Source organism: Marmota flaviventris, chromosome X, assembly GCF_047511675.1.
Source record: "Marmota flaviventris isolate mMarFla1 chromosome X, mMarFla1.hap1, whole genome shotgun sequence".
In the NCBI taxonomy this organism is placed as follows: Eukaryota; Metazoa; Chordata; class Mammalia; order Rodentia; family Sciuridae; genus Marmota; species Marmota flaviventris.
The window spans coordinates 95973184-95994319 of NC_092518.1; the positions used below are offsets into that span (position 1 = coordinate 95973184).

Consider the following 21136-nt stretch of genomic DNA (forward strand, 5'->3'; position numbering starts at 1 on the left):
AAAACAAATTGGAATAAGGCCTCAATGGAGGAGAAAAACATCAACAGATAGAGGGAAAGTTGAGGTAATGCTACTGCTGATTTGGTCCCAGCAGGATAATGCTTCTTCCTATCTGACACCCCAAGATATAATTTTGTGTATGACAGTGTCCATTCTTGTCAATTTTCCCTGCTGGGCAAGTGATGGAAACAAAATGTCAGTTGGCAACAGGGGTGTTAATAATCACTACAAACTTGCGAGCAGACATTTTATAAACTTCCTTGGCAGAGTTCACATGAAAGGGTAATTGGCCAGGAACCAGTCCTCCCATTGAATACTTTGATGGGAACAAATGCACAAACCAATACAAAGTTGCTCTTTATATTAAAAGTAGGTTGAAGTGAGTTCTGTCTCTAGAGTACCACAAGAAAGGAAGCAGTTCCTAGTCAGGAAGCACTAGTAAAGGGATCAGTTGCCATTATACACTCCTGGTTGGCTTAATAAAATTGGATTATTTCTTGGCCTCCTTTTCTTTTCACATAAGTCTGGTTGTCACATCCAAGATTTTTCCAGAGTTCTGGCAAGAGAGATAGGAGTATTGCCTATGGGAAGGGAATGAGTGTGGTGATGGGTAATGGAGTGAGCCCACATTTTTCAAATTCATTTCTCTGAAGCATCATCTTGGAGAGATCATTTAAAAATTAATAAGGGGGAGAAGAGTGCTTTCTTTTTGTAGTCAATATATCTGAGAAGATTTCTCCCTACATGGTAAATTCATGGTGGAAGGACTCTGAGAAGTCCTGCAGTAACAAAACCTTTTAAACTTTGTCCCAGAATTTCCAAAACTCATTTCATCTCAAACTCCATGTCTATCAACATGCCACTGACCTGTCCTTTTCTTTTTTATTTTTACAACCAATTTTAGGAAATGCTGCTAGAGGCAAACAGGGATAGGGTAGATAAGATTGTTTTGTTTTGTTTTACTCTGAATTAGTACAACTTTTGGTCAAGTAGAAATCCTTCACTCCAAGCCTTTGTTACTGAACACATTTATAGAATGTCTGAATTCAATGAACTGACTTTACAGAGTTAAAGGAAAAGAATTAATGGAATACTATTTAGCCATAAAAACATGGAATTCTATCATTTGAGGTAATGTGAATGAACTCAAAGAACATTATGTTGAGTGAAATAAACCAGAAGGACAAATACTACGAGGTCTCATCCATATATGATAGGAATATAAAAAATGTCAATCTCATAGAAGTAGAGAGTAGAATGCTGGCTACTACAGCCTGGGGAGGATATATTGGAAGAGGAATGGGTGAGGAAAAGTTGATGAAGGAATACAAAGTTACAGTTAGATAGGAGTGAGAAGTTCTGGTATGTTATTGAGCAGTAGGGCAACTACAAATATAGATGGTGTGCTGTACTTTTTCAAGATAGCTAGAAGAGAAGACTTTTTAAAATATTTTTTTAGTTTTCAATGGACCTTTATTTTATTTATTTTTATGTGGTGCTGAGAATCGAATCTAGTGCCTCACACAAGGGCTCTTCCACTGAGCTAAAACCGTAACCCCATAGAAGAGAAGATTTTAAAATATTGCAACACAATGAAATGCTCAAGGTATGAGGTGATGGATATGCTAAATACCTGATTTGATTATTAATGCATTCATGTAAGGAATCACACTATGCCCCATAAGCATGTACAATGATTACATGTCATTGAAAACAAAACACATTAGGAAAAAATTGTATTTTAGTTTAATAACTAAGAATCTTGCATGACCTTGGGGTCATTATTATGAATACCAGTGATGATCCAACACTCCTCAAAAGGGGCGGAGACAGACAAGGTGGGGGACACCAATCCAGGGTCAGCCCAGGGCAGCACCTAGCCTAACAAATTGTCTAACTTGTGCTTATTTTCCCTCATATCTATTTCCCCTAATGCCAACTTTTCAGAAATTAAAAGCCATTCTAAAGTTTTGAAGGTGCCCACAAAGTAGATCTTGAGAGTAGGACCAAAAGGCACAAGAGTTCCATGTGTCCAGAGGTAGCAAACTCCTGGACAATGAGTCATGAGCTGTCTCTTGGATCCCAAGTGAGAATGGAAGATATTTCCAATCAGTGCTTGGTGCCCCTTCATCCACCTAAATCCTTAAATTAAGCTAGTTGGTAAGCTAACTCTAATTTTGCCACAACCCGTTCTCTTTCTAGCTTACTTCTGTGAAAGGGGGTACATTAAGATGTACATATATGATGACACCACAGAGAATTTAACATCTGTAAGAATGGAGTCTTAATTAGAATAAGACATACTCCATGCTCGTATAATTATATCCAAATGGATTCTACTGTCATGTATAACTAAAAAGAACCAATAAAAGAAAAGATACACTTACATCCTTTCTTGCTTCGGGCATGATTCAGAATAGTTAAATTAGCTTTGGTGGTTACTTGCTAAGAAGAATAGCCTTTCTGTTTCATTTCCTTGGTGGAGGTTTTTTTTTTGCTCCTAGGGATGGAATCCAGGGTCACTTAACCACTGAGCTATATCCCCAGCCCTTTTTTGTGTTTTATTAAGAGAAAGGGTCTCTCTGAGTTGCTTAGGGTCTCACTAACTTGCTGAGGTTGGTTTTGAACTGTGATCCTCCTGCCTCAGCCTCCTGAGCCACTGGGATTACAGGCAAGTACCACTGTGCCTGCAAGGCCACTTTTTTGAGTGAGGTATTATGTATTCCACCCCCATCAAATCTTTAAAAATACAGAATGCTACTAACATAGTTCAGAACTAACTCTGAAGTCTAGTTCCTGGCAGCCCATATATGTGTTTTTCTTTATTCCTTCCCCTAACTCCACTCTCCCTGTCGCCTGTACAGAGAGGCGGATTTCCCTCCACCTCAGACCATTTGGATGAATCCACAGTAAGCTTTGTTCGCACTATTAAGAGGCAGTGATGAAACTGTTGACTGAAAATAAGACAATAAAGGAGAAGGCAGAAAAAAAGGCAAAAGAGGAGAGAGGGGAGTCTTACGTGGAGAAGGCGTTGTTCTGCTTTTCACATCGGATCCCCTTGCAGTTGTTAGGCTCATCAATAGCTCTGGTCTCATAATAAAAGTAAAGCTGATTCAGTCCATTGGCAAAAGCCAGCAATACCAGGCAGTAGATAAAGAGGAATTTGAGGATATCAAGCAGCATGCGTCCCAAAGAGATCTGCAGAGGCCCTAAGTGGGAGTTGGCTGTGAACAGGGATATGAGACGCAAGGAACTTAAAATGTTGGATATTGCGAAGAGCGCCTCTGCAATTAGAGTCGGGTGCCACATTTCCCATTCCTCCCTCGGACGTGAACCATTATACTAAAAAAAAAAAAAAAAAAAAAAGTGCAGAAGGTGAGGAATACAATGAGCATTTATAAAACTTTCCCCTTTCCACTCTTTCACACCCAAATAAAGCCACCAAAATATGCATTAAACATCATTTATCCAATAATCCCCATGCATGGAACTATTTGTCTTTTGGCTCCATTCAATTAGTACACGACACCGTCTTCCTCTCTTTCCCATCTAAATATACACCCAGCATATACACAAAGCTGAATGAATTTCAAAGCAATCCTCTGGAGCAACCACCTGTGGTTTATCAACAGACATTTTCTAACTGAGATTAACAGATTGTTGCAGAGTATCACTGAAACTGAGCCACAGGTATGCTCAGGGCAGTAAGGATAAATCACCTTGCTTCCTAATGAAATTTTGAATCAGACCTAATTCCTTAATCCCCCACTGGGTTCTGAGCACCACGGACAACTTGCAGTTATTAAAGGACAGGAGGTACATGGAACCTTCTCAGCATACAGTGTTTAGCCTCACTTCCCCACTGACTGCAGTTCGGGGCTGATGGACCATTCTTAAGGAGTCTTCATCAGAGCTTTCTGCTGAATTTTGAGCAGTTTTTGATATATTCCACACTATTGCAAATGGCATGCCATCCTATCAGGTAGCAAATCCAGTACTTCTCTGCACAGTGGCATATGAACATATTTTGCTGTTCCTTTGACAACCCTACGAGCTAGAACATCCCTCTAGCACAAATGAAGAACCAGGGGATTAAAGGGAAGGAATAACCAGTATCTGTAGGATTGGTTGCCCATTTTCAGCCTTATTCCATGCTTCCAGCTTCTAGAATACGAGGAGTAGTCTTGAAGAAAATCAGCTTCATTATGAGATCTGAGCCTCAATTTGGGCATTGTCACCTAAAACTGCCTCTATCTTTCACCTTTGCCATAAAAAAGGATAATGCCTACTCCCAGCCTGTGTACATGTTTGTGATTCTATATCTACATGCAAAAATATATGTACTCCAGAGGGGAGATGTTATGGAAATACAAGGAACTAGTTATTACCTTCCTCAGGATAGAAGTAGATTTTGCCTGGGATTCCATTTGAAGTGTGTTGCCTTGAGCTCTCATCTAAATATCACAATTTCTCAGGACTACATGTAAACAGCTTTCCTGAGAAAATGTATTGGGGGCCAAATTATATTGTTAGCATTTCTAAAATGTGTTTCAGTTACAACAACTGAGGAAACTGGTGTTTTTAAAATCATTTGTGTATATCCAATATTCTTCACTGTCAAAAGAACTGAAGAAACCAAAGCATATTTTTGCTTCTATTTCAGATAAACTTTTAGGCAACCAATCAGTTTTATGTACTCTTGGCCAAATCTTGTATTTCTATATATTTCCTTCCAAAAAAACACTCACTGCATTGCTATGAGGGGTAGGCATTATTATGCCTGTTTTACAAATGCAAGAATTGAAATCCAGAGAGGCAGAGTCATTTGCTAAAGATTTCACAGCAAAGTTGGTGGCAGAGCCAGCACTAAATCCCAGGTCTCCAGATACTCAGTCTAGCACTATTTCTATTAAATGTACTTACATGATAGTTAATTTCATGGCACAGATGTTAGATAGGCCTTTAAAGGTTTTGAGGTATATATGAGAGATGAAGACTCTTTGCTGACAATAAAACAGACCTATGTTTTAAAACTAGAAATAATGAACTAGAAGATGTATAGCTTATAATTTGAGGTATTTTTTTCTCTCTCTATGCCCAGAACTGTAACCACAGGGAAATCTGCTGCCCATGGGGTGGTGAATCTGGATTTGCAGAACACTCAAAAGTATGAAAAAGGATATCTTGGCAAATCTGTACTTTGCATATATACCTTTTGAGAAAGATACCTTACCATGTGAGTCCAGGGAATAAACCCAGAATTCATCTAACACAGAGGGCAGCAACCTTTTTCTGTCAAGGGCCAGATACTACAAATGTTTGGCTTTATGGGCTTTATAGTCCCTGTCACAACTACCTAATACTTATAGTGCTAAAGTGACCATAGACAGTATATAAACAAATGGACATAACAGATGGCCACATTTAGCCCACACACCATAGTTTGCTGCCTCATGATCTTACAGTAGTTTTCAAACTGTATTCTTTAGAGCCTCAGGGTTCTCCATAGTTCACCACAGAACTTCAGGGTTCATGATCTTCATGGGAGCTACAAAAGATTCATTTCTCAAGCCAAACTTAGTTTTGTGTAAATTTTTGCTTGAAGACATGATTCCATAGAAAAATTATCAGGTTGAAAACCATTGGTCTAATACTATTTGTGTGTGTGTGTGTGTGTGTTTTTTTTCTTTTGGAAGGGGTACCAGGGATTGATCCTAGGAGTGCTTAACCACTGAGCCACATCCCCAGCCCTTTTTTATATATTTTATTTAGAGACAGCATCTCACTGAATTGCTTAGGCCTCACTAAGTTGCTGGCTTTGAACTCTTGATCCTCCTGCTTCAGCCTCTCAAGCCGCGGGATTATAGGCATGCACCACCATGCCTGAATCTATTTGATTTTATATATGAGGCAGATTCTGAGGCTCAGAGAGGTAGAGGGATTGCCTATGATAATCTAGCTCTAGCTCATTGGTATGAGACTGGCATTTACCAGTTTAGTAGATTGGATTTACTCTTTTTTTTTTGGTGGTGCTGGGATTGAACCCAGGGCCTTGTGCATGTGAGGGAAGCACTCTACCAATTGAGCTACATCCCAAGCCCCTGGATTTACTGTTATACTTTGTGGTAGGGAAGCATCTAGCTCTTTGGAAACCTCACTCGTGAAGGTGGATAAGTTATGTGATTAGTTAATATTGAGCATCTATAGACACATTTTCAGATCCCCAATGTTAATCTTTTTCTTCATTATTTATTCTAAACTTTTTGTTTAAACAAAACCTAGCAATTGCTAGATTGATAATTTATGGTTTCTCATGTGTATAAATACTACTTCTAAAGGAAGAATTTTTTTTTTTTTTTTTTTTTAGGGAAACTGTTACTTAGTCAGCAGAGTGCCAGAATGACATGGAGTTCACCCAGGCACATTAACCAGAGATTCATTTTCCTCACCAGCCTTTTCTTTTAAGGAAGTTGTAAGTATGTGTTAAATGATCACCACATGTATAAGGCATACTCTTGGGCTCCTTTCAAAAATATTTCACGGCTGCATTCAATATTCATGCTCTGCATAGCTTCCAAGTTCTTAAAATTTATGCAATATGCATATTAGGGATACAAAAATAAACTAAGCTGTTGCAGATTTGGGGGACAGCCATATTCTCATTCTAAAACTTCTTAATGTGAAATTTAGTGCCAAAAGCATGACTGACTACACAAACTTAGAGACTAAATTGTCAGCATCTCCTCCTGGTGGAAAAGTTCAACTAAATGTGGAAGGATCATAGTCATCCCATTATTTAGTAAACATCAAACTTGAACTCAGAGCCTGTGATTTCCCAAAGTGAGGCATAAGATATGAATTTATTTCCAGGATAATTCAAGCTGCACCTTGGGTAGGGAAAGCAACATGGTGGTGGTGGTTTGTATACATTATCTGAATTGGCAAAGAGGCACAGTTTGGGTGTTATTCAAAAAGCTGGATTCATAACTGCTTGAATGATTATCCTGGTGGTGGAAGTGATGAGGGAGGCAGAGACTATTAAAGGTCTATGTCTCTTGTGATGATGTTTCTGGAATATTGATACTTGTCATGTGAAGAACAGTTGAGGGAAGTGGGAATGTTTAGGTTTAGCAAGCAATGACTCACTGGGTAAGGGAGAGATGACTTCATACCGGAAGTACTATTATAGAGAAGCAACAGCTTTTTTCTATATGACCCCATAGGGAAGGATTACCCATGGATGTGGCATGGGAGAATAGTATTAGACAAATATAACTCTTTTTATTGAAGTGACAAGGGTTAAGAGAGGCTTTTGGAAACAGTGAATTCAGTAAATTTCCCTGCACTATGCAAGCATCAGTGGGCCATTCTCTTAGCAAGAACATTGTGGAGAAGATTTCAGCATTCAGAACTAAAGTCCCCTTTACCTTGAGAGTCTAAAAAGCTAATGATTCATTTGATTCATTCTCCACTTTCTTTGCTTAAGCAGACACTGTTTATAAACTATGGAAAGAATGTTTGTTTATATGGGACTTTCCCACAATGGATTGGAGTGGCATCATTACTTTCCCCATAAACACTTCATGCTCCCAGAATAAAAGCTTATTGATGTAACCAAAATCATTGTTTAAGAACAATGACAGACATTCAATTTTACCTTGACATAGGCCACAATCTTCAAAGAAATAGTTGCCAAGTAGAGGGAGTTCATTGCAAAATCCATCAGGTTCCACCAATCATGGATGTATTCAGTAAATCCACCATCCCACATTTCCTTAATCTCCCCCCAAATGAAACCTAAAGAATAGAGGCAAAAAGTTTATTTCCACATCAGGGAAGTCCTGGTCATCATAGCAGGACCACCCCCAAATGAATAAGGATGAAATCAATGAACAAATTGGGGTAAGTGGAGCAGTAGTCACTTACCTCTTTGTTTCCTACTCTACCTCACAGTCATGGACTTGTTAAACATGGTGGCAGTCTCCTGAGATGCCCATAAATCATACTTTTCTGGGCACTACCCTGACTCACTTTTAGCATTCTTACTATAGTTACTGGAATGCTGTCATTTTCTTTATTTCTTTCTTTTGCTGTTGCAATTTTGGGCTCCAAATTCTATCTTCTTCCCATATTGGAGTGGGAGCAATCTTATTAATAAATTGATTAAATCAATATTACTTCATAGCCCCTGATTTCCACTAGGCACTGAAGAGAAAACTTCTTCATGAGTTTTGAGGTGAGCAAGCTGATCATGAACCAAATTACCAGATGCTGAGGCTGAAACTAGGCACTGGGGCCTCAAATAATTTAGCATCATCCTCTTTTCTCCTTTCTCCTCTCACTGTACAGGGGTTTTGTGGAGTTTTGCCTGCTGACACAGATGTTTCATCAGCCTTGGAATATAGAAAAAAGTAAAAGGTGCAGCTGTAGTCTAAGGCAGTACTTTTTAGACTTTAAAGTGCATGTAAATTACCTGGGAATCATGTTAACATGCAGATCTTTTGATGTCTAACAAGCTCCCAGGTGATCCCCATATTACTGGTTTGGGAGACCAGTTTTATGGACAGGGGCTTAGAAGATGGCCTTGTGCTGGAGAGTCCAGTGTCATTTAATTATACCTGGAGACTACTGACAGAGCTGCTTTTATCATGATGTGTGTGTATTTCCAGGTTTTTCTCCTGACTGTGGAAGTAGTATCTCAATAGAATGCAGATCCTGAATAAGTTCTAGGATTATATGGAGTGGCCGTGAGAAAGCATTAGAATCCATGTACCTCCTGGTAATGGGAAGAGAGCTTTGAATATACTGATCAATACTTGTGAAAGGATAAAAGAAATTGAAATTAAAATGTAAAGGACCAGGTTTTGTAAAGTTTCCAAGCTGCACTCAGAACTTGAAATTCCTGTGGCAGTTAAGATAATTCCCGGAACTGCCCATTATATGTGTGTCGAAATCCCCCCCTTGACCACCTAGTTGCTTAATGACCCAGACCCGTGCAGCTCAGCACGTACGCACCCCGGGGCCTAAACCAATCAATTTGAATGTATACCCCGCCTTAGGACTGACCTGTCACCCCTGCCCGACCTGTTCCCGCCAATGAATGTACTAATCATGTTTGAGAGTTGTTGTTTGATTTTCCCGCGGTGTACGATGATTTGTTAAAGGGAACTATGACGTGTGTAAAGTCCCTGCCCTCTCTAAAAAATGTATATAAACCCTGCACAAGTTGTTCTTGGGGCTCTTGGCCGCTCTCCCTTCTTGAGTGAGCATGGAGCCCCAGCACGCTGGATCTTCAATAAACCCCCTTTTGCTGTTGCATGAGATGGTCTCTTGGTGGTCTCTTCCTCCGTCGTTCGCAGGTCCCTTACACTTGCCCTGCTTAGCTTTCCTGACCGATACTTGGCTTTCCCCTCTAAACCAACTGACAGCCACTTCTCTGTCCTTGAAGACATTAGGTTAGCAGAGGCAACCCCTGGGCACACTGATAATCTTGTGGTGGACCATACAGTATTGAGTGACCAGGGCCTGGTACAGAAGCAATCACGTTTCTCAGACTTCCAACAATGCAGAGGGAAGGTACCCTAGTTCAGAGCTAGTTTGACTACCTGTTCGAGTATATTTTTTAGATAGGATCAGAAGACAGTCTAGCCATTGCTCATCTGTTCACTTTAACTCACCTAGAACCCAAGGCAATATCATCCATTCCACAACAGTTGGAGGAGGCCCCTGTACATGGAGGTCTGTCCGAACAATGTGCTGAGAAGCCAGGAGAAGCATGAAGAGGAAGGTCAAATAGGATGCTGTGTGGCAGATGAACTTGATAAAGGGTTTCTTGATGAACAACCCAAGGTTGCTCCTAGGTGAGATCAGATAGGCTATAGACAGCATGGGAAACAGGAACCCAATGGTCATGCAGGTCAGGAGCTTGACTACCCAGTGTTTCCGCCGCCATCCAGGGAAACCATCATACCACAGGGTGGCAAGCAACTGTTGGCAGTTGGGCTGAGCAACAAACTGGGAAAAGAGGAAAACAAGTTAGGCATTTGGGACATCCAGGAGAAAGTCTACATTCATAGTACCTCTCTGATTTAGAGTCATCTCCCACCAGTGCTCCCAGAGAGGTTTGTTCTCCAGGTTCTAACCCCAGAGATAGTTCTACAGATCAAGATATGAGGCTAGATTTTTCCTTAGAATTAATTATATTTTTCACATATTAAAACAAAATCACTAGCCAGGTGCAGTGGTGCACAACTGTAATCCCAGCCATTCAAGAGGCGAAGGCAAGAGGATCCAAGTTCAAAGTCAGACTCAGCAACTTATCAAGAGCCCCATTTCAAAAAAAAAAAAAAAAAAAAGACTGTTTTGTTTGTGCTTTTGAATGCTTCCTTCCCATTATGTCAGAGCCATAGTTCCCCAAAACTGGCTCTGCATCAGAATCATCCAGGGAGCATTAAAAATCCAGATTGCCAGGTCGTATCACAGAATGACTAAATGTGACTCCCTGGGGTGGTGTGGGATAGAGCCTGGGCAGCAGTTTTACAAATTCTCCTGAGGATCTTCATACCTTTTAGCAGACAATCACGAGGATATTTTATTTCAAATTGATTCATCTCTACTCATCCTCCTCGCCTACATGAGGTCTCATCAAATGTGCATTCCTTTGGGGCAAACACAAACTGGCAGAGAATAAGCCCATGCCTGTAGCTATGTTTTGAAATGAAAATGAGTTCCCTTTTTGATTTTGTCTTTTTTCCCCATTTTGTTTGGGCATCTCTTGCCTGGCTGTGATGAATCAGATTGCTACTTTGCCATCTATTTTATCACCCTTTCTAGTGTAGACATGCATCAGAGGAAAAAAATATTTGGGGTCCAACGTTACAATATTGTATACTAACCCAGTTCTCATTTTACTTAAAGGCAATCTATAAAGTGTTAGTGATTAATAATTAAGGAGTCATCAGCACTGCAAGTCACCCTCTGGCTGCTACTTTCTGATATGTGACTCAATAGGCAGCTCAACTATCAACCATGATTTTATACTGCCTGTATTTGATTATTCCAGCTTTTCATGGAATAGGTTAAACACCTAACTTACTTACTGCAGTAAGATGTGGCCACATAACTAAATTCTTGCTGATGGAGTCTGAACAGAAATGATGTATGATCCTTCTAGATTTGGCCCATAGAAGTCTCCTATGTGTGCTCCTCCATGTTTCCCTCCCTTTTGGCTGACTGGGATGTAGTAATCCAGGGTGATTTAAGGGCTTTTGTTAGCCGAATTACCTGAATTACCATGTGGAAGAGAACTAATCTGCTAAGCAAGAATGTCTGTCTTGTCCATTACACATCTAAGAAGATTCTATTGTGTTTGAGCCATTATATATGTTTGGGGTCTAAAGCCATTGACTATTATGAAACTACCAAAAATAAGCTCTAAAATGGTGGTTCCATTCCAAGTTTTCTGAGGAATCTCCATATTGCTTTTCATAGTGGTTGCACCAATTTGAAGTCTCATTTGCAATGTATGAGTATACCTTTTCCCCCACATCCTCGTCAACATTTATTGTTGCTTGTATTCTTGATAATTGCCATTCTGATTGGAGTTTATGGCATTTACTGGTAAATAGATGGAGTGGAGAATATCATGCGAAGCGAAAAAAGCCAATCCCAAAGAACCAAAGGCTTAATGTTTTCTCTGATACACGGATGCTAATTTAAAATGGGAGGGATTGGGGAAGAATAGAGGTACTTTGGATTAGATAGAGAAGAGTGAATGGAGGGGAGGGTGTGTGGGGGTAGGAAGGATAATAAAATGAATCAGACATTATTACCCTATGTGCATATATGATTATACGACCAGTGTAATTCTACATCATGTACAACCCAAAGAATGAGAGGTTATATTCCATTTATGTATGATGTATCAAAACGCATTCTACTATCATGTATAACTAATTATAACAAATAAAAAAAGAAAAATAAAGTTCTAAAATGTTTTCATCCTTTGATCTCATTTTCTCCAAGTATGTTTGTGATCTGCATTATGTATTCCCATCCCCATTTCACACAGTCACACATAAAAAGACAAAATCCTGAAGCCCCTTTCTATTCTTCTTACCATTATAGACTATGCCCTAGGTTGGAATGGAGAACTTCAAGAAAATAAATAAAAGTTGAAGGATCAAGCCAGATCCTGAACACAATGGAAAAACCACTGGGAGCTTTTGGTCTAGTGAGGGAGACAGATGTATATTTCTTTAATACTCCACCCAGGTATCACTTCATCCAGGATGCCTCCTTTGTGTTACCATTATGTTTTGTTCATATATCTTTCCATCTTGGGGTGGCTGCAGCTTGAACTGCAAGGCTGTGATTGGCAGGAGATGAAGCTGGAGAGGTAGGCAGGGGTTACACAGATCAAAACGATCTAGTCTTGGGTCACTATAAATAGAATAAACTCATTTTAAGAGCAATGAGGAGCCATAAGCAGTGTGTGTGTGTGTGTGTATGTGTGTGTGTGTGTGTGTGTGTGTGTGTGTGTGTGTAGAGAAATATGATAGGGTGGTTAAGACACAGATTCTAGGGCTGGAGTGTAGCTCAGTGGAAGAGTGCTTTACTCACATGTGTGAGGCCCTGGGTTCAATTCCTAGCAGAATACACAGAAACAAAGACTTTAGATTCTGTAGATTTTATGGGTTCAATTCCTGACCCTGTTGCTAACTAGCTGTGTAACTTTGAACAACATTAAGTCTTTTAGTCTATGAACATGGAGCATCTTTCCATTTATTTGGTTGTCTTTAGTTTCTTCCAACAATGTTTTGTAGCTCTTAAGTGTACAAGTCTTACAGGTCGTTTGTTAAATTTATTCTTTAGGTTTTTTTTTTTTTTTTTTTTTTTACTATTTTCAATGCTATTGTATTATAGACTATTGTAAATGGAGTTTTTAAAATTCAATTTTGGATTGTTTATTGCTGGAGTACAAAAACTGGCAAGAGACAACATTACAACACATTTAGTTATAGATCTAATTGGTTTTTTATCCACAATTCATGAAATAGGGCAGCCTCTGTTCTATAAATGGAGATAAAAGCTCTCACCAGACAGTAGGAGAACAGTTGGTTTCATAAGATGGGGACAAAGAAACAAAACAATAAGAAAAAAAAGTTGATTGGTTAACATCTGTTTACTTCAACTTATTAATGTCTTGTAAGGGTTAAAGTAGAGAGAAATTCCTTATTACTTTGACTCAAATAGACTAGAATCTCCTGTTTCAGGAACACTTGGTCTATTTTGGCGTCTGTATGCTTCCTTCAAGTCTTGGTTTGATGATGTGGTATTCACCATGAATGATTGTTTTGTTTTAGTCTCGTTTGTTGGGGACTTCTTTAGAAGCTTGGTTCAAAACAATGTCCCCTCCATAATTATTGTTAGTAAACTAAAATTAATTGAGTATATTGATCTTGTATCTTGCATTCTTACTGATCTCATCTACCAGTTTTAATAGTTTCTTTTTGGTGTCAATTCCTTAGGGTTTTCTCTGTGTAAGGTAATGTCATCAGTAAATACACATAGTTTCAATTCTTACTTTCCAAAGTAGATGCCTGTTCTATTTTTTTCTTACGTAATTCAGCTTTAGAGGATTTCCAGTACAATGGTGAATAGAAGTGCTGAGACTCAGTAGCCTTGTATTATTCCTGGTCTTAATAGAAAGTCTTTCAGTAGTTCTCTACTAAGTATAATGTTAGCTATAGGTTTTTCATAGATGGTCTTGATCAGGTTGAGGAAGTTCTTTTCCAATCATAGTTTTATAAATGTTTTGATAATGAAAGATGGTTGCATTTTGTCAAATTTGTTTTTCTTTTTCTTTTCTTTCTTTGTTTCTGTTTTGAGGTGCTGGAGATGAAAGCCAGTGCCTCACACATGCTCGGCAAGTGCTCTACCACTGGGCTACATCCCCAGCCCTCAAATGGTTTTTCTTTTTTTATTTCAAATGGTTTTTCTGTGTCAACTGAAATGTTCATGTGTTTTTTTCTGCCTCCCATTAATGTATTGCATTATATTGATTGACTTTATTATACTAAATCACCCTCACATTCTTGGGATATATTCCATTTGATTATGGTGTATAATCTTTTTAATATGTTGCTGAATTTCAATTGCTTTTTGTTTAGCTTATTGTTTGCCCTAAGTATATGTCCTAATCCTAACCCTAACCCTTGATGTTAAACCACTGCTGCTTATTTTTTCCAACAAAGGACTCAGGAAAGGGCCTTGATGCTGAGTCAGATCACCTAAAGACAAGTCCTTTGAATGGGACTTTTCTAGGGAGTTGCCTGACAGTGCACATAATGACAACTCTGGGGATAGGTCTATTTGGGGTAATCTAAACCTACTCTGCGCCCTCCACTGGGTGCCAGGCTGTTGCTTTTCACAGATACTGTGAACCTAAGGCTTTTGGTTTTCTTTTCTTTCTTTCTTTTTTTAAATATTTTTTTAGTTGTTAATGGATTATTTATTTATTTATTTGCGGTGTTGAGGATGGAACCCAGGGCCTCACACATGCCAGGCAAGTGCTCTATCACTAAGCCACAATTCCAGTCCTAGCTTTGGTTTCCAATGTTACTGTGGAACTGGATAAAGGAAGATGGGAATAGGGCACGTTTAAATACCACAAAACTTGTTCATACTGAAATTCAGCTGTTTTTCTTGAATAAAAGCTCTTTGGATTGAACTGCTGTATTGAATCCAGAGGTGCGTTCCCACTGAACCACATCCAGCCCTTTTTATTTTTCATTTTGTGACAGGGCCTTGCTAAGTTGCTGAGGCTGGCTTTGAATTTGAGCCTCAGCCTCCTGAGTCACTGGGATTACCAGCGTGCACCACATGCCTGGCTATTGTAAGCTTTCGGTTAATTTCCAGAGTTGTGAAAAAACTGAATTTGAAATTTTTTCCAATGTTTTATATTGCTATTTTGGAAGAGTGGATGTTCAGAAGTCCTTCTTCCACCAATGTGGAAGTGCTTCCCCTCATGCTTTTTTTTTTTTTAAATTTTGAGTCAGAATCTAAATTGCTTAGAGCCTTGCTATGTTGATGATCCTCCTGCCTTAGCCTCACTTGCAATCCTTCTGCCTCAACCTCCCAAGTAACTGGGATTACAGGTGTGTACCACCACACCTGGCCCCTTATGACTTTTTAACTTCATGGGAAATGATCTTGTATTTGGGGGGGTAATGAAAATGATGAAGTCCTTGCCTAATTCCTACTTAGGGACAACAAAACAAAGTAAAATAAAGTTTGAGGAGTACAGGAGCATCTTAACAGTCAGAAGACTGGATGTTGCTCAAGGATGTGGAACAATTTTATTCCTCATCATATTTTTAACATTTTTCAAAATGCCTAGCACAAGGTTGATGCTGAATAAATACTTTTTTGAATAAATAGATTTGTGCCTGATGAACCATCCATGGGGCACTCTTTCCAAGGTTCTTCTTTCTTTAGTATATGAAGGAGGCAAAGTCTGGTTGATAAGCCAAGTCTCCTGAAAATTGCAACTAGGAACTACTCTTAACATAGGTAGGTTAACTATTATATATTGAGCTCTGAATATGTGCAAGACACTTTACCAGATTTTCACATGAATCATCTCACAAAGACCCTAAAGGCAGATAGTGGTATTACATCCATTTTACAGATAATAGGATTGAAGCCAAGGTCACATGTCTTGGTGAGTGGTGGAGTCTGGCTGACATTGTAGACCAAGCTCTCAAACAATGCACTCTCTGACAATCCATTGAAGGTGTGAACTTAGCAAGCAAGAAGATGAATTTTCTAATATCTTGCCCATTTGACCTTACCATGCCCACATCTCCTATTGCTTTAGGTAAGGCACTGAAGTTATACTCATGTTTATGGGAAATTATAATACATGAAAATATTAAGTACCTTTAACAGTTTAAATTGGCTATATAATATTAGCCAGTTAAGAGACTTGCCTATTGGCAAAGGCCAGAAATGATGAAACCTAGGCTGTGCCTGACGGCGTGTCTGACGCGAAGTTGGGTGGGGTAGAGAGTAGGGGGCGGTAGTCGTGGTGGTGGGAGAAGGAGGAGGTGGCGAATCCCTTATAAATGGCGCCCAAGCAGGACCCGAAGCCGAAATTCCAGGAGGGTGAGCGAGTGCTGTGCTTTCATGGGCCTCTCCTTTATGAAGCAAAGCGCGTTAAGGTTGCCATAAAGGACAAACAAGTGAAATACTTTATACATTACAGTGGTTGGAATAAAAATTGGGATGAATGGGTTCCAGAGAGCAGAGTGCTCAAGTACGTGGACACCAATCTGCAGAAACAGCGAGAACTCCAAAAAGCCAATCAGGAGCAGTATGCAGAGGGGAAGATGAGAGGGGCTGCTCCAGGAAAGAAGACATCTGGTCTGCAACAGAAAAATGTTGAAGTGAAAACCAAAAAGAACAAACAGAAAACACCTGGAAATGGAGATGGTGGCAGTACCAGTGAGACACCTCAGCCTCCTCGGAAGAAAAGGGCCCGGGTAGATCCTACTGTTGAAAATGAAGAAACATTTATGAACAGAATTGAAGTTAAAGTAAAGATTCCTGAAGAGCTAAAACCATGGCTTGTTGATGACTGGGACTTAATTACCAGACAGAAACAGCTCTTTTATCTTCCTGCGAAGAAGAATGTGGATTCTATTCTTGAGGATTATGCAAATTATAAGAAATCTCGAGGAAACACAGATAATAAGGAGTATGCTGTTAATGAAGTTGTGGCAGGAATAAAAGAATACTTCAATGTAATGCTGGGCACTCAACTGCTCTACAAATTTGAGAGACCTCAGTATGCTGAAATCCTTGCAGATCATCCTGATGCACCCATGTCCCAGGTGTATGGAGCGCCACATCTACTGAGATTATTTGTACGAATTGGAGCAATGTTGGCCTATACACCTCTGGATGAGAAGAGCCTTGCTTTATTACTGAATTATCTTCATGATTTCCTCAAGTACCTGGCAAAGAATTCTGCAACTTTGTTTAGTGCCAGCGATTATGAAGTCGCCCCTCCTGAATACCATCGGAAAGCAGTGTGAGGAGGTGTACTTCATTCACTTGTGTTTGGATCTCTGTAAACACATTTTTGTTCTTAGTCCTTCTCTTGTACAAATGATGTACTTTGAAGATGTTAGTGTATAACAAAATTGATGTTTGTTTTCTGTTTGAATTTAAACAGAGAAAATAAAAGGGGTTACTGCTCCTTTTTTCCTTTCTTTCTTTTAATTTCATTTCAAAGTTGCTACCAGTGTATTCAACGATGGACAACAGAGAGACATGCTGTAGAGTGTTTGCCTAGTTGACAAAGCTGCTTTTGAATGCTGGTGGTTCTATTCCTTTGACACTACGCACTTTTATAGTATGTGTTAATGCTATATGACAAAATGCTCTGATTCCTAGTGCCAAAGGTTCAATTCAGTGTATATAACTGAACACACTCATCCATTTGTGCTCCTTTTTTTTTTTAATGGTGCTTAAAGTAAAGAGCCCATCCTTCGCAAGTCATCCATGTTGTTCCTTAGGCATTATATCTTTGCTCAAATTGTTGAAGAATGGTGGCTTGTTTCATGGTTTTTGTATTTGTGTCTTATGCACGTTTTAACATGATAGACGGAATGCATTGTGTAGCTACAGTTTTCTGGAAAAGTCAAATCTTTTAGGAATTGTTTTTCAAATCTTCAATAAATTTTTTCTTTAAATTTCAAAAAAAAAAAAAAAGAAAGAAATGATGAAACCTACCCTAGATATGGAGGGTTAGCTAAGAGCATAGAAGAGCCAATAAAGATCTTAATCTCCTGGTTTACCAGGACAGGTCTGTATGGGACCCACCTTTTCAATCTTTCCAAATATTTTCTGCACAGATATCTTGGAGTTTTCACTGTAGTTGTCCCCCTTTACCCACAGATAATGCTTCATTTCTCCAATATTCCCAAGAAAGGGGTAAAATCTGTTATATTTTTTCCATACTTTACAAAATATTTGGAAAAGCCTTTCCACCTTTGACATAAAACTGGAGGGGGGTTGTTGTTGTTGTTGATTTTGGTACCAGGGATTGAACCCAAGGTGTTTAACCTCTGAGCCACATTCCCATCCTTTTTTACATTTTAATTTAGAGGCAGGGTCTCATTAAATTGTGTATAGCCTAGCTAAATTGCTGAATTGAGGCTGGCTTTGAACTCTTTGTATTCCTGCCTCCCACTCTCTAGCTGCTGTGATTACAGATGTGTGCCCCGAGGCCCAGCTAAAGCTGTGTTTTAAAAGAAGGGACTCAAAGGCTCTTTGCCCTTTTGTAGGAATATCTTGATAGAAATTCTACTGGAAAGAGCCTATTTCTCTCCTAGAAAACTAGCAAATAAATAGCTTGGATTTCACCTTAACAGAGTTTTGACTTCACTCACATAGCGAGAATCATCTCCCTAGCCCCTCACCAGTCTCTCAAATGTGACTTTTGTTCCTATAACTGTCTAATCAGGCTTTAATGACTGATTCACATAATGTCCCCAAACCAGAACAAAATTTGACGTGCTCACTGCAAGGACTGCAGAGAGATCTTTCAACAAGCCTTTCAGAGTACCTGCTCTGAGCCCAGTTTTGAGTGACACTTGGGAGACAGTCACTACTAGATAGACCCACAGTGATTCTGGCCTGCTGGAGTTCTTGGTGAGACAAGCCTAACTCATATGAAACAAGTAACAGGACGATAGTGTTTGTGTTCAGATGCTCGCTTAAGTGGACAGATGGTAAATATGTCAGGTTCCCAGATGGTTGACTCTCACAGATCAGTTAAAGCCACTCCCCTCCAAATTGAGAGATTATTTTGCCAAGTAAGGGTATGAAAAAGTCGTTGTCTCTTCCATCTCCTTTGACCATTTTATGATATAAAAGATGGAATAAAAGGACACTCATTCAATCTGGATCCATTTAACTTCAGGAAAAGCTCACCACTTTGTCATGAGTCACTGCACTCTGGGGAATTTAGGGCATTCATAAATTAGAAAAATCAGAAAACACCAGAGTTCTAAGAAAAGGCTGCAGAAAATCATGAAATTAGAGAACATCACTTCCTTCTGGAAACCTTCCCTGATTGCACAAGCCAGAGGTGACCTCTTCTTCCTCCTTGAGCCCAGACAACTTTGCTTCTTCCTTATGGTACCTTTCAGAGTCTGCTTTGTGTTACACTTACTTCTCTCTAGAACCTTCTTATTAGATGCTATGCTAATAAGATACCATCTAAGGGGGAGAAGCACTTTTGCATGCATCAGTTCATTCATCAAAAGGATTTTTAAGCATTTAATGTGTTTGACAAAGTGAGAGAGTACCCCTTTTTCCCTCTCTAAAATCAAGGTATGAATGTCCAACTACTCAGTGGATGTTTCCCCTGGCCACTCAAGCACAAAACCCACAGAGAACTCATTCCCCTAAGGTTCTCTAAGACAAACCCAAGGCTTCTCTTTTCACCTGAGTTCTGTGGGTCCTCAAGGCATTTCTTTAGTAGTAATCATGCTAGCCACAGACAAAATGTATGTAGAACTTACTGTGTTTGGGATGCTAATACTATTTCCTTTTTTTTTTTTTTTTTTGGTACCAGGGATTGAACCCAGGGGTGCTTAACCACTGAGCCACATCCTCAGCCCCTTTTTATACATTTTTTTGTTGTTGTTTAGAAAGAGGGTCTCACTGAGTTGCTTAGGGCTTTGCTAAATTGCTGAGGCTGGCTTCTAACTCTCAATCCTCCTGCATCAGCCTCCTGAGCCTCTGGGATTACAGACATGTGCCACCATGCCCTGCTGTTGGAAAGTCATTAAATATTTTTCTGACTTTTATTAGGCATCTTTATTCCCCTCCCCATTATACTTGAAATACACTTCATGAGTTCAATCCAAAGCCCCCAAAACTATACTCAGATCTCTTCAGAAACTTAAAGTGATGACACATTCAATCTTCTATCTGAAGAGCATGGGATACTTTAGATTAGAAAGCAACTTGTGCATACAGACTGTCCCTGATTTATGATGGCACCAATACAATATGCACTCATGAACTTCAAATTTAAAATTTGGATGTCTCCTTGGCCTAGACATATGCTGCCTGATCCTTTATGGCAATGCTGGGCAGCAGCAGTTAGTTATGCAGTCACCAAAGGAAACAACTGGTACTCTACAGTGCACTCTGTTAATAAGCTATGATGTTTAGTTGGTTGGGTGTAGTCAATGTATATTCAATTTATCATGGCTTATGGGTATATAACCCCATTGTAAGTGAAGACACATCTGTATTAATAAACCTAGGAGGTTGGTACTGTTACTCAGCCATTTTACAGATAAGAAAATGGAGGCTCAAAGAGGATAAATAGTAATAATAATAACAGCAATTAATAGTTGAATGCCTACTGTGCACTAAGCTCTAAAGTAAGTGCTCATATAAAATATATTCCGTGCTTGTAAAATTATGTCAAAATGGATTATGCTGTCATGTAAAATTAAAAAGAACCAATTAAAAAATACAAGTTCTTATACGGTATGGTATTGTCAAAAAAATAAAAAGCTAGGGAGAAACTTCCCTTGTTATTGACTGGGTTTCCACCCAGTAGAAAATGAGGGGAAGTCTTTTCATAGGAGAAAAGGATTTGGGGGTCAGAGTGGGCTCTTGAGCAGTAAGCCAAGTTATGGGGGAGAGTAAAAAGTCAACAGTATTCAGCTCCAGCAATTCCATGAGGAACAGGCATGGTCAGAGGAGAGAAAACTTTTTAACTTCCTCCTTAGTCCACCCTAACTCCTTCCCCAAGCCTATAAGCAAGAAAAAAAAAAAAAAAAGATCAGGATTGGGCAAGTTACTTCCACACTGAATCACCTAACTGGTTATTTCCGGATGATTTTCAAATTGTTGGGTATGTATATAAGGTGCAATCCGTGAAACTGGAAGAAAGGTTACCTTGACACATGTTTAACGTTCAGAGGTTCCTAAAGTAGTGCAGTTATCCCTTTGCATCCTCAGATTCAGTCAAGCAGGGAACTATCTTTTAATTGTATCTGAACTGAATATGTTTAGACTTCTTTTCAATTCATTCCCTTGTAAG

The 21136-nt window shown here is 39.3% G+C and overlaps 1 protein-coding gene and 1 pseudogene across 5 annotated transcripts in view; one reads left to right on the forward strand and one right to left on the reverse strand.

Moving 5' to 3' along the window:
- Trpc5 (transient receptor potential cation channel subfamily C member 5) overlaps positions 1 to 21136 on the reverse strand; it is a 294090-nt gene that overhangs the window by 49016 nt on the left and 223938 nt on the right. For all 5 annotated transcript variants that reach the window (XM_071606796.1, XM_071606797.1, XM_071606794.1 and 2 more), the window contains 3 exons: positions 9678 to 10014; positions 7658 to 7797; positions 3020 to 3342 (listed from right to left, as the gene is read on the reverse strand). In XM_071606796.1, the coding sequence (XP_071462897.1) occupies positions 3020 to 3342; positions 7658 to 7797; positions 9678 to 10014 (800 nt within the window). The remainder of the gene's footprint in view (positions 1 to 3019; positions 3343 to 7657; positions 7798 to 9677; positions 10015 to 21136) is intronic.
- On the forward strand, positions 16096 to 17275 carry LOC114089054 (mortality factor 4-like protein 1 pseudogene; annotated as a pseudogene).